Source organism: Nannospalax galili, unplaced genomic scaffold, assembly GCF_000622305.1.
Source record: "Nannospalax galili isolate Female #2095 unplaced genomic scaffold, S.galili_v1.0 scaffold287, whole genome shotgun sequence".
NCBI classification, from domain to species: Eukaryota; Metazoa; Chordata; class Mammalia; order Rodentia; family Spalacidae; genus Nannospalax; species Nannospalax galili.
The window spans coordinates 465,605-480,473 of record NW_008357493.1 but is presented as its reverse complement, the minus strand read 5'-3'; the positions used below and the strand labels follow the sequence as shown (position 1 = coordinate 480,473).

At 38.3% G+C, this 14,869-nt stretch overlaps 1 protein-coding gene across 1 annotated transcript in view; it reads left to right on the top strand.

Moving 5' to 3' along the window:
* Nalcn (sodium leak channel, non-selective) overlaps positions 1-14,869 on the top strand; it is a gene marked incomplete in the record, with an annotated part of 412,798 nt that overhangs the window by 198,682 nt on the left and 199,247 nt on the right. Inside the window, 2 exon segments of the mRNA XM_017794878.1 lie at positions 3,197-3,364; positions 7,568-7,759. Of these exon segments, the coding sequence (XP_017650367.1) occupies positions 3,197-3,364; positions 7,568-7,759 (360 nt within the window).

The window sequence follows — 14,869 nt, the reverse complement described above, 5'->3', positions numbered from 1 at the left end:
GTGGGCTATTTATTATTTTGAGACAGGGTCCCAACTTCCAGGGCTCCTCTGCTCTCAGCCTCCTGAATGCCAAGATTACCAACTTGAGGTAACAAACTCCTACAGAAGATAATTTTTAAAAAATTGTTTTAAAAGTCTGATGACATGGCAATGTAGAATTTATGTTTATAGAGCAAAGAACGCCAGAGTTGTTAACTATTGATTAGGGAAGAAATATTTTCAGTACATTTAGCAGATGAAGATTAATGACCTCAATATAAACAATTCTGAAAACTGATAAGAAAGAAAAAAAAAACAGTATCACAGAACATTAACAAGGTTATGAGCAGCAAAATGTAATTCCTTTAAAAAGAAATTAACTCTAAATGATTAATACACAGAGGACTGTCTGAGAAAAAATAAGCCTGATTGTGCTACTGCAGATCAAAAATTTAAGACAAGAGTAACATCTCGACTAAGAAGCAAATGATTTCTTATTAAGTGTTTGAAAGTGATCTTTTTCTAAACTTTAAGTTTTGCCCCACATAATGCCAACTATTTATGTGTATAAAGCCTCAGTAAACGGGATGTGGTAACACACCACCCTCTGGGTAATCCCACCCTCTGGGGGCCAAGGCAGGATGGTGGTGATTTAGAAGCCAGTCTGGGCTACAGTCTCGAGAACGAAACAAACAAAACATTCATAATAATGACCAACAGGAGAACAGGACAGCCCTGTTTTTTAAGTGTTTGACTGTCTTCCCTGATGCATCCTTCAAGCACTACCAGGCAATAAATTAAAATTAAGAATATTGGGTGGAATAAGTGATGGACACTATGGCAAATTATGGAGATGATGCAAAGACTGAGTAGGACCTTTATCCTTTAGTCTGAGAAATAAGGTGCCTAGGAATTAGAAAAACAAGTTTTACAATGTGTTTACAGTGCAAGCCCCTTTGTGTGACTGTGAGTGTGTCCATGTGGGTGGAGACAATGAAGACAGACTATGCAAAGATGTTGACAGGAACCCCTGAGAAAGGAAAGCAAAGGGGCTTATTCACATTTTCTTGTGATCTTCAAATTATTTCAAAGTTAAAATACATTGCCTTGAGCCTTAGGTATAAGGGTTGCACTGTAGATGTGTCACTTAGGCCTAAGCAATTCATAGACAATGTGTGTGACCAGTTGTAGTACTTGGTAATAGTCTCCAACTGGTACAAAATGAGCTTCTTTGATGAGTGGTGCCTGGGATATTTGTCTGTAAATATAAGGATGCATATTTTGCACATAGTAAGAAATCACATTGGTCTAGAAATGTGACAGTCTTGGGGTTTTTTCCTAAAATATGATCACTCCAGCCATGTGTATTTGGTTGTTTACAGTACCACACTTGAGTTTCCTCCCATTAAGTGGGCTTTTATTCCAATTACTAGCTGTCGATTCCATGGCAATGGTGTCAGCATACACAAGTCCCATGCAAACTCAGGCAGACAAAAACACAACATAGAACTGGGAAAATGAACAGCAGACCCCAATCTTATCTGAAGGAATATTGGCAACTGATTGCTGCTAGGTGAGGAAGAACTCATCTTCCTAAAACAAGGGACTCTAGATAAACTGACTAGCCTTCAGTAGATGGACTTGCACTGGGAAACATCTGGAGACACTGACTTGACACAGTGGGCCTTAACACGAGTCACAGAGTATATGGGTTCCAGTGGAAGGCCAGTGGGGATGGGGGTATAAAGATGATTAAGATTGATTGAGGTATTCTGTATGAAATACACTAAATTCAATAAAAACAAATTTTAAAAAATACATTGCCTTCTTGTGTTTTCATAGAAATGAAATACCCATCAAAAATAGAGAGGTAATAGAACCAAAAAGCATGGTAGGCTTCAAAAGTTGTGCTGAGTCCTCATATCTAAAATAATCAATTATTGCTTTTAATGTTCCATTTTTGAGGCAGTGGTCTTTTTGAGACAGGGTCTCCCAGCTGGCCTGAAATTCACTATGTAGACCCCGCTGGCCTCAGTTTCACAAAGATACATCACCTCTGCCTCATGCTAGGATTAAAGGCCTGTACCCAGCAATGTTCCATTTTTTTCTTTTTCTTTCTTTCTTTTCTTTTTTGTTTTCTTTTTGAGACAGGGTCTCCCTGTAGCCCAAGATAGTCTGAAACTCACCATTAAACCAGGCTGACCATGATCTCACAGAGATCTGCCTGCCTCTACTTCCTGGGTGCTGGGATTAAAAGCATGCACCACCATGCCTGATGTGTGTTCCATTTCTTAATATGCTATTACTAAAATTCATTTTCTCTACATTTTCCAAACAGTAGCAGGAAAAATTCTTTCTGATATTCAGTATTTACTCAGAAAAAGAGAATTGATTTCTTTTTCAATAAATTATGCAATATATTCTAAGAGGAATGTATTATAACTAATCCTGGAAGTCACCCTTGTGTTCATTAACTAGAAGTCAACATAATCTTGAATATTTTAATTCCAATTACAATTTTTTTAAGTTGAGAATAATTACCGTCAGGGTTATTTGTGCACTTTATATTATTGCTATTTGTTACAGTAAATTTATAGCACTTATATGAGAAATTGAAAGATAGAATGAATAGTAAGTCATTATTAAGTCATTAATATGATTTATACAAACATACACAAATAACGTACTTGGTAAAGAACCTCAATTTCTCTGCTTGTTGTGTACTTCAAAATATATTATCAAGTGGTAGATAATAAAGAATAGTACTCACAAACATTACTCAAGTGTGGAATGTCTTTCTGATTGTCTAAGGTAGCTCTGGTCTTTTGTGTTGTACTTCGCATGTCCCAAACACATCTTTTTTTTTTTTTTTTTTAATGTCTGAGGCTTGAGAGATGGCTCGCTGATTAAGAGTACTTACTGCTTTTTCAGAGGACCAGAGCCCAGTGCCCACACTGGGCAGCTCACAACCACCTATAACTGTAGCTCTTGGCTATCCAGTGCCTTCTTCTGATCTCCACTGGCACAGACACACAGGTACACACACACACACACACACACACACACACACAAAAATAAAATGAATCTAAAAAAATTCATTCTTAGTGGAGCTTTTTAGCTTATATAACAATGGCTGGAATTTGTGCACTGATAAATACATTAAAAAGTTAGGGGAGTATAACCTTGGATGTCAGTTTCAGTGTGTTTGCTCCTATAGGTGGCATTTACAGTCCTTTTTGACTTGGAAGCCCTCCTGAAGATATGGTGTTTGGGATTCACTGGATACATCAGCTCATCTCTCCACAAATTTGAACTACTGCTTGTCATTGGGACTACTCTCCATGTGTATCCAGGTCTTTACCATTCTCAATTCACATACTTTCAGGTAAAGAACAGTCATGTTATTATAACAATGATACGGAACAATAGTATATGTATATGTGCATGTACATGTATATTAATATGAAATTGAGAGAAGCTCAGTGATATCTTACCTCTCAGAAACAGTGCATTAGCAAATTATAATTATTGTTTTAAAACCACTGAAAATTCACAATAAATGAAAATTAGCAGCTCCAAAATTAGCAATATATAGATATATATTTTCATATGCATATACATAGCACATATCTATTCAAGAACAGTAAATTTTAAGCTAAACAAGCTTTGAGGATTAGGTATGAGTTTAATTCCAAATGTTTATTCCCTTGTGAATATCCCTGTTCAATAATAATTTCTAAAGAATGTAATAAGGATTTCTAAAATGACTTTAGTCATATATTAATTCATCATATATTATTATTTATAAAGATTTGTTTCTTTGTTTTGTTTTGTTATAGCTAAATAATGGTACTTGCAATTCTTATAACAACTAGATATCTATTTTTTCTAATGTGATATATTTCAAATGTCATATATTGAATTACATTGCTTTATAATTACTTGATAAACATTAATTATTAGCTACAGTTTATAATTTTAGGTAAAAAGAAATATGCTCATTTACTGTTAAATTCTTGGTTAAAATGATAAAAACAGTATGCAAATGTAACATCCTAATCAAAAACATTTCAAATGCAGTCATATTTCTGACTCACATTTGTATAATTTATCATGGGAATATCTGAATATGCACAGGGATTTTCCCAATACATATTTAAATACTTGAGGAATTAAATGGCATTAGAATTTTAAATATTAACTTAGAGAAATGCGATTTGAATTCCTTAGAATGAAGAAAATACATTCCAACCTCATTGATTTTACTTATTGGTAATAACAACTGTATCATATTTAGAACAATAGCAGCTTTAGCTTCCAAAACACAACTTTTAACTCGATATAAGATTAGAGGAAAGGACTTGAAAACATAACCCACAGAAATGAAGGGCAAATGCCATATACATCCAGACGTAAAGCTGAACCTCTAGGAATCAGAGACTATTAAGATCACAGAGGGTGGGGCTATAGACATGGCTCAGTGGTTAACAGCCGGCTGCTCTTACAGAGGACCCAGGTTTGGTTCCCAGCACCCACAGAGCAGATAACAACCTTTCATATCTCCTGTTCCAGGGGATCTAATGTCCTCTTCTGGCCTCTGTGGGCAATGCATGTATGGAATGCAGTTACACACATGCAGCCAAACATACTCATACACATAAAAATGAATAAAAAAATTCTTTTAAAGGTCACAGACGGCTGTCACGGTTCAGGCTGTTCCTTTTCCTTACCATCTTTGGGCATCAATGCTTCATCATTTACAGGTTCTGTCCTGAGGCTTGGCTACCATTAGTTGTGCAATGGCTGGTACAAGAGTTGTAAACATGTCTTTAAAATCTTTTCAAGTGCATTCCAAATATAATGGCTAATCTTGGTTTTCAACTTGATTGGACTAATAAGCACCTAAGAGATTATTAAGGCACACCTCTGGGTCTGTCTATGTGTCTGTGAGGGCATTTCCAAAGAGGATTAAGTAGGTGTAGGGGGGCTGTGGGCTGTAACATCGCTTGGTCTAGGGGCCCAAATGGAATAAATCACCACTATGGACTGAAACAACGCAAACTGTGCCCAAAATAAATACTTTCTCCCTTATCTTGTTTTATTCAGGTTTGGGGGTTGTCCTGTTTTGTTGTGTTGTTACAGCAAGAGAAAATTAACAAGCACACTAAACATGCATGTCATTAGTTGTTCTTACAATCAACTTGATTTGATTTGAAAACTCAGCATAAGCATTTTGTATCTACTTCAGGGTACATAATATAGACAGCATGCCTACTAGTTAAAACAATGAAGTTTCTTGATTATAAACTACAGATAAAAAGATTCTAATGAGAATAATATTAGCCAGAATTCCAGACACTGAGGAGGAAATATTGCCATAAGTTTGAAGCCAGACTAGTAATGTTTGCTATGAATTAGGCTCAGAGGTTTGTTATAATGGCTCAGAGGTCAAGAGCACTGGCTTCTCTTGCAGGGGACCTGGGTTTGATTCCCAGCACACACATGGTGACTAACAACCATCTGTTACTCCAGTTGCAGGGGAATCTGACACCCTCTTCTGACCTCCATGGGCATTGCAGAACATGAGTACAATTGCATACATGGAGGCAATACACTCATACACATAAAAAATAAATTAAACATTGCTTAAAAAGAATTAGGAAAGTAGTAGAAACTAGTAGCTAACCCATACAGCATGATACTAATTCAAGCAATTTCATCTCTCACATCAGTTTTCTCAAGGATTAGGATTTTAAACATACGTCTTCAAACTTAATGTCATGTGTCCAGTTAATTTACTTAACATATTACTCCAAACTACACATTCCTTCTGTAAACAGTAGGAATGAGAAGACTCGCCCTCACAATTTCCCACTGTATCAAAGGTTAGGGAGGTAGGTGAGGTTTCATGTACAGCAAAATTCAGAGGTCAAGGAGTTGTCAGGCTTCTAGGGATGCTATATGTTTCTTCACTCACTTTTGTGTTGACTTCATTCTTAAGGAGTCTCATTCCATGTGGATGGCCCCATAACTCAGGCCTATGGTTTTGACAGCAAAGCCTACTGGAAATATTTTTAAATAGCACTTGTGTATGGGGACTTGCAGAGTAACTTCTGAATCTCATGAACTAAGCACAGAGTAGACGTGACTTAACAAAGGAAAACCAGAATCTTGGGAAGCTAGGGAGACTGTAAAAGTAAACACAAACCTGTCACTTTACAAATGCAAAAAAAAATTCTAATTTTAAGGTATACTTCTGTTCATCCTGTAATCCAAAGAAGATCCTCATCTTTCACAGAAAACTCAGTTGTGGATGGGTGTTGAGACATCTAGGACTACCCTTCCATGATGATGTTTCACTTATGCCAAAACACAGCTTCCAAATGTAATATTTCTAAACTTAAAATCTCTCATAATCAATGGTGTGTCAAATATCAGTTTGCAGCATTTTTTCTTTATTCCTTAAAGGTGCATAAAAAGTTGGTGACCTTACCTCATCATCTATGCTGCCTATTTCAGCTTTTACTTATATACCACTTTGTACTTTTTAATCACATAACGCATCCTTAAGAGCCGCATCTGCTTTATGCTCTTTTTGTAATAGTACCATTGAATAGTATCTGTTCAGTATGTTGGCACGTAGTCAATCATAATATTTTGAAAGGATGAATTAATTTGTTAACTACTTTTGGCAAGTTAAGCTGACCTAACAAAGATCTAAAAACACAGAAAGTTGTTTCTTTCCAATAGTTTATGGAATCCAGGGAAAACAGATTCCTCTCTTCTACAGGATCATCAAAAGATCCAGCCCATTAGGTTGGATCTGACCTGTCGTATTCTTTACAAGACTTCTGACTTTTGTCTATAGGTATCACTCCATCTGCTTGCAGTTTTAAACCAGAGGCAAAGGTAAGAAAGAAGCATGGACAAGTTTTCTTGTGCCCACAGTTGCACAAGCCTCTTGCTTTCATACCTGGTAAACCTGAACCTAGTTCATCAGACACATTCAGCTGCAAAGTGCAGGTACAAAGGCTGAAAAGCAGAATCTGTTTCCCTAGGAAAGTCACTTGGTGGGCTAAAACTTGGGAAATTCTATTATTTAAAGGAAGAAGAAGGAAAAAAGGTATTGGAGTAGAAGTTTGAGCCAACAGTAAAGACTTTTGACAGATTTTGATTTTCCCATTTCATTATGAATATGTAATACCTTGAAAGGTTTATTTTATGACACACTAAGGCAGGACTAATGTTGAGTTAAAGGTTTTTTTAGGTATTTAAGCATTAGGGAAATATCCATTTTATTTCAGCAGTATGTACTAGTTAATACCATTTTGAATGATCAGCTCGTACGTTAAAACAGTTACCAACGTTTTTCTTCACCCATTGACTCTAAACTTATGGTGTTCTTACTTTACAGCAGGCTGCAGGCTAGGGATGTTTCAGTTATTATATTGCTATTTTCAGTCCCTAGATAAAATGGGAAAAATGAGAGTTTTCCAAGGAGATTTTTCCACTGTGAAAACTGATGTTTGAGTATCCACTTCTTGAAGATTCTGTATCAAGCATGTTATGATTTTCTCTCTGATACTAGGTCCTTCGGGTAGTCCGGCTTATTAAGATTTCACCTGCATTAGAAGACTTTGTGTATAAGATATTTGGACCTGGGAAAAAGCTTGGGAGCTTGGTGGTGTTTACAGCCAGCCTGTTGATTGTGATGTCAGCCATTAGTCTGCAAATGTTCTGCTTTGTTGAAGAACTGGACAGATTCACAACATTTCCAAGGGTAAGAACTGAAAACGTAGCCAGCATAATTTGTTCTTCTTTCAGTAATCGTGATTAACATCAAAGTAATTTCATTTGATCCATGGTTCAAAAGCATTGTCATATTTTTGATAACTTGAAATAATTTAATTTTAGTATTTCTTCTTCAGACCAAAGGTGTTTTGAGAACATTTTCAGCACTGTCAGAGTATATGTCAATTCTAAAATTCTGGAAATAATAGTATTGGATGCCACAAAAATATCAGTAAAAAATAGGAATTCCTAGGGAGGGAGAAGAAAGCCAGATTTAGGACAGGCGCACAGGCTGAGCCATAAGGGGACAAAGTGGTCAGCAATGACAAGAAACCAGTGACAGTCACAGGAAAGCTTCTATTCACTCGCTGTGAAGTGCAGGCAGCAGCTCTGGAGGAGACAGAGGTAGACTGCATCCAGTCATAAAGCAGCACTCCATGTTGAGCTCTCTAGTGACTCGGTGGTTCCTTTCTACCTGATTACCCTACTTTCTTGATGAAAGCAGCTCAGCCCCTTATCAGTCACTGATCTGCTGCTGATGTCAGCATCCCGATCCATGAAGCCATAGGAAGGGAAAGGTATATCCTTGCACATGAGCAATATCGGAAGTTGCATCACTGAAAATGAGCTAAATTTTACAAGAAATGTTCAAAGTACTATAATTATAGGAGGGAGTCATTGCCACTCCCAATCAAATGGATCACTGTCTCTGGGGAGCCCTTGGCTGATGATGAAGCACCAGGGATTTGGTTAAAAACACCCTGCAGCTCTCTTTAACACTCTTCTGTGCTTCTTGCTTGACTCCTTTCCTTTTCTGGAGGTCATCTTCCTTCTTTCTTGGGTGTATATGTACATGTGGATACACATTAATATATGTGCAGATGCACACATGTGTGCCTATACATATGGAAGCCAGAGGACAAACTCAGGTGTTACTCAACAGGAGCTGTCCACTTTGTTTTTGAGGCAGGGTCCCTCACAGGCCTGGAACTCACTAAGTAGGCTAGACTTGCTGGCCAGTCAGCATCAGGGATTCATCTGTCTTCACCTCCTGATGCTGGGTCATACCCCATGATGCCTGGATTTTCTGTGTGTGTACATGTACATATGTGTGGTGCATACATATGTATACACACACATATGAGGATGCACATGCCTGTACATGCACATGTAAAGGCCATAAATTGATGTTGGCTGTCTTCTTCAATTGTTCTCCACCTTATTTTTTTGAGGCAGCTTCCCTCACTGAACCTGAAGCTCCTTATTTTATTGATATTGACTGGCCAGAAAGCCATTTGGGATCCACCTGTCTCTGCTCCACCCTCAGCTTTGGAGTTAGAAAAATGCCACCACACTGGGCTTTTACGTGGGTGCTGAGAAGTCAAACTCAAGTCCTCATGCTTTAACAGCAAACACTCTACCTCCTAAGCCAACTTCACAGCCCACTGGCTTTTTTTTAACATAAGTTCTAGAGTTCAACCTTAGGTCCTCCGTATCCATGGCAATCACTTACCTGACTTAGCCATTTCCTAAGTCCCCAATTCCTTGTCACTTTTCTTATCCAGTGGTTGAATGCTTGGGGTAGATTGACTTTTTCATAGTCTTAGCTAAAGCATAATACATTGGGGAAAAAAATTTTGTAAGAAAAGTCACATGAGGGGGGCTGAAGAGATGGTTCAGTGGGTAAAGTGCTCGCCATAAAAATATGAAGATTTAAGTTTAGATCCCTGGCATCAACATAAAACCATATGTCTGTTGTGTGTAATCCCAACACTAGAGAAACAGAGACAGGCACATCCCAAGAGCTTACTAGCCAGCCAGTCTAGCTGTATCAGTGAGTTTGAAACTTTATCTCAAAAAATGAGGTGGAAAGCAATCGAGACCAACACCCAACATTGATACCTGACCTGCACACACACACACACACACACACACACACACACACACACTCACTCACTCATGCATCCACATGTACATGTACACACACACACAAACACATACATATACAGACATAACACACACAGAGCAAAAAAGAAGAAAGAAAAAATCACACATTAGGGACTGTGAAAATCACCTGTTGTTCATATTCTCTTAAGTCCAGGCCATTTGGAAGCTGGCTACCAGCAATGAGCACAGGGCTATGGAATAATGCAAGAAATAAACTGTGGTTGCCTGTGTGAGTTAGGGACAGCATTTGTTGTGTGAAAAGAGGCCAGTGACTCTCAGATGGAGCACCAAAGATATTCAGAAGGCAAAAGGAATCCTACAGGTAAATGAAAACACGTAACTCACACATGAGAAGTGAATCATGTTAGACCCTGCCAGAATTGACCTAAGTGTTCATAAATTGATGTGGCCCAAGGAACTTGCAAGTTACCTTTTAATCTGGGTTGATACTCCTCTTCCTTCTTACATTGGGTAATGGGAAAAAACATAGATTTGGAATCAGGTTTAGGAACTGTAGATTTGACTACATATGTGGTTTTCAGTGACATTTAATTTCTCTAAGCTTCATTCATTTTAAAAATGGTAGACTGACTAGATGTCAATGGATGGACTTGGGGAATGTATGGGGACACTGACTTGACACAATGGGTCATAACAGGGATGACTATATGGGTTCCAGTGAGGGTGCTATGGCAGGGGGACAGTGGGGACAGGGGTATAAAGATGATTAAGATTGATTGAGATGTTCTGCATGAAATACACAAAAATTCAATAAAAACAAACTTTAAAAAAATGGTAAAGAGGTGGGTGTGGTGGTGCATAATTTTAATCCCAGTACTTAGGAGGCAAAGGCAGATGGATCTCTGAAATCAAAACCAGCCTGGTCTACATAGGAAGTTCTGTGCCATTTGGGGCTACAGAGATACCCTGTGTCAAAAAAAAAAAAAAAGGAATCTATCAGTCTATCAAATAACACTATTATTCAGATGATAAAACTGAGGTTTAGAGAATTCAGATAATCTATCAAAAAATGACACAACTTAAAAGCTGACTTTGTAACCATCTATAGACCTTCCCAACTATTACCCATCAGTGTCATTTGTGTCCTAGAAAACATACTGTATAGCGATTAATTAAGAAATATTTATGGGTAAGAAATATTTACCTATGGGTAAAGTGTCTGTCAAGATCCCAGGCAACATGAAACTCCAGGTCCCAGAGAAGAAGCAGCATTTTCCAAAGATTCAAAGCACAAGACAAACTAAGGACACCTGAGGGATAGCTGGTGAGTAGGGTTTTGAATGGAACAGATAATAGTGATGAACCTACGTGTAAGTCATATTCACTTCTGGGAGGTGCACGTGGCAGCCAATCCCCTCCTCCCAACCGGGTCCTTCCTACAGTCTGAGGAAAAAATTCTCCAAACCCGGGTTTGAAGAATCTTAACGAGTTTATTGGACTTGCTAACTGAGCTTGGGGTGTGGGTTTACTTACAGACAAGCAGGTGCCGCCTCATTCACGGCTGTGCTGAAAGTCCACACCCAGGCATAAATCCTGTGGTTCCAGACAGCCTTACAAAATGGCGAGAGACCAGTCTTGTGGCTTTCCCAGCTTTTATACCCTTAGCCCGTCCCCTGCAAGCGGCTATGGTCAACAGATTGTCTGGAAGAGGAAAGGGGAGTGGCTTTGCAGAGCGTGGGAAGGAGGCGGGTCTATGGCTTGTCATCACAGGGTCAGAGGGACAGCCTCTGGGTCACACTAAGCGAACACCTGTAACCCCACACACCATCAGACCCAGCATGACAGGCTCTTCCTTCCACTATTGCTCAATCCAGGACTTCATGATGCGCCATCATTGTTTTTACTTCATTTATGCCTGTTCAACCCCACTATGATGATGTGATGGTGAAAAGTTAACAGAAAATGTCAACTTCCTTAAAAAATTAAGAATTTACTTCATAAAATGTGAGAGATTCAATACATTAGATTGGATACATAGTGCATTAGAATTCTGTATATTTAACTGAAATTCTCTACATCTTTTGTTTGAACTGTGTCACTTTTAAAAACCTCACCCCAGGGCTGGAGAGATGGCTCAGCAGTTAAGAATACTGACTGCTCTTGCAGAGGACCTGGGTTCATTTCCCAATACCCGCATGGTGGCTGGCAACCATCTGTAACTCCAGTTTCAGGAAATTCAATGCCCTCTTTTGACCTCCATGGGCATTGCAAGCCATGGGGCTCACTTACATACATACAGGCAATACACTTATGCACATAAAAAATAAATAAATAAAATATTCTTTAAAACCTCACCCCAAGACGATATGCTCAAGTCCTAGCCCCTAGTATCACATAAAAATACTTAATTTGGAAATAGAGGTGATGTGATGAAAAATTAGGGTGATTAGAGTAGATCCTAACTTAGTATGGCTGAAGTGCATATTGAAAGAGGAATTTAAGCACACATGAACATGCATAGAGGGAAAGACTATCAGGAGATAGCTATGTAGTAGAAGTAGCACCTGTAAATCAAGACACAAAGAATACTGATAAATGCCAGAAGTTAGATGACACAAAAGGCATTTTCCTATAGAGGAAACAGGTGGGGCACAGCACTGCCAATACCTGGATCTCAGGCTTCCTGCCTCCAGAATGGTAAGAGAGAACATGTCCATCATTTTAAGCTACCCAGTTTGTGGTACCTTGTTACAGCATCCTCACAGGACTACCACAAGTGCCTCCTCCATGTGCTGTCTTCACTTGTTAGTGAAAGATGTGTAGGGCTCCTAGGCTTCACAATAAACTCCAGAGAGATCTGTGGGTTCTCTCTTCCCAAGAGAACTTTTCTTGAAGATACCACTCTTCCCAGCCTCCTCCATCCAAATTGCTCGTATTTTTCACTGACAGAATTAACAGGGTCATTCCTAATCCCTAGCAAGATGCAGTAACTAGACTCACTGGCTTATATTACTCATATGGGAAGGAAAGAGTGTTTGACAGATGACTGAAAAATATTGTACAATAGCTAAACTCAAACCTGGATGAGGTTTATCTCCCATTCATCTGTGTCTGCAAAGATCCTGTAATCTCTTTGCAAACAAGGCGGGGGGTGATTCGTCATGGGGTCCAAAGAGGCTTGATGCTTAATTCATCTCATTTCATGCACCTGTGCCCCAGTTCCTTCCCAAGACTCCAATATGGGCACCTGCAAAACAGAAGAGAGTGGGCGAGCTGGAGAGTCCTGTCCTCTTGTGACCATGGCACTGGACACTTTCTGACATGTGCCATCGACACCGGTACACAGTTACCTTGAGGTCAGAAGTACTGTGCAATCCTTATACCTCCCTACCTGTGGGAGCAGAAAGCACCAGTGAGTCAAACAGGAAGATGATTGGGGGCAGGGGATATCAGCATGTAATTTACAGAGATGCAAAAAGAGTACTAGGATGGTTTCCAATAGTAGAAAAAGAGAATATAAATTGATAGGATTTAACAATACAGCTTTATCATCCCAAATCAAAAGCTTTCTGTTCTAGTTTGGACCTCACAGACACTATGTTAAACAAAAATAACAAGTGTGATCAAATTTTTCTGTAATGACAATTTATATTAACTTTTCATGATGAAACAAATCATAAGATGGATTGCCATAAGCAGGAGAGACCATAGCCTTCTGTAACAAAAACGACTCCTATGTTCTCCTATAGCTTCATGATAGATTTAATAACCATCATTTCACTAAGGTTTTGCTCAGTTTTTCCCTACAGTTACTACATAAAGCAAATGTCTAGAAGCTGCTAAAATATATACAATAAACATTGACTATATGTCTTTAATCTTTATGTCTTCTAACACCCCATTAAATGACAGGCCTTGTTTCTTTTCTTTTGCACATGTACAAATTAGATAGTTTTTATTTGTAAGTACTATACAACCCTCTATAGCATAAAGTACTTGAATTTTAATATTACTTATTTGATACAGGGTTTCTTAATTTGCATCCTCTAAGTGCTAATTACTTGCTCTATTAAAATTTCACTTATAAAATCATGTCCAAGAGGGTTATTATACAGTAAAAACAATATTAATGCTATAAAACACTTAATTACAAATTAATTTTCCTGTTTGCATTCAGCCATTAAAGTGCCTAATCATGCTTTAAGTTATATTGAAAGAATTACTAAACAATTTGAAGAAGCAACGTGCACTAATTTCTTTTCCATTATTTGTTAAACTTAAAGAAAATGACTACATCTTTAATAAATTCAAGGTTAATTTCACCTTCAGAGATATTAGCTCAGCTCAGTTACTGCTGCTATCTTTATTGGCCTTTAATTCGCTATTTTATCTTTCATATGTTTTAAATTTTGTTATGAAATATATCAGAAATGCAAAAGGATATGAAGAATAAGACAAGCCATGACTATTGTGTCAAGCCTGTAATTATAACTCCTTGGGAAACTAAGTCAGGTGGATCACAAGTTCAAGGTCTACCTAGGCGACAAAGTAAGGCCAGCCTGTGCAATTTAGTGAGAACCTGTCTTTTATCTTTCATATGTTTTAAATTTTGTTATGAAATATATCAGAAATGCAAAAGGATATGAAGAATAAGACAAGCCATGACTATTGTGTCAAGCCTGTAATTATAACTCCTTGGGAAACTAAGTCAGGTGGATCACAAGTTCAAGGTCTACCTAGGCGACAAAGTAAGGCCAGCCTGTGCAATTTAGTGAGAACCTGTCTGGAAACAAAAGAAAAAAGAGAACTGGAGAAACAGCTCAGTGGTAGAGTCCTTGCCTAACAAGTGAAAGAATATAGATTCAGTTTGATGCCTAGTCTTGCAAAAACCATTAAACAGAGGCTGAAGTGTAGCTCAGATACTGCTTGTTTGACACATAGGAAGCCCTGATTCAATCCCTCGACCACATCAAAAGACGCTGAATAAAAGCACATTCCTCTTTAGGTGTGCAAAGTTTAACATGCACAAACTATGGCAGATATGAAATCCTTGTGTGCCTGTCTCTGATCACTCTGCTCACACTCAAAGAACTAGATTTTGATACCAACAAAAACAAGGTTGAATGAGAGTCGTTCCAGATAAGTCCAGAGCCCATGCTGTGAGTGGATCACAGGTAGCCCCATGTTTTCC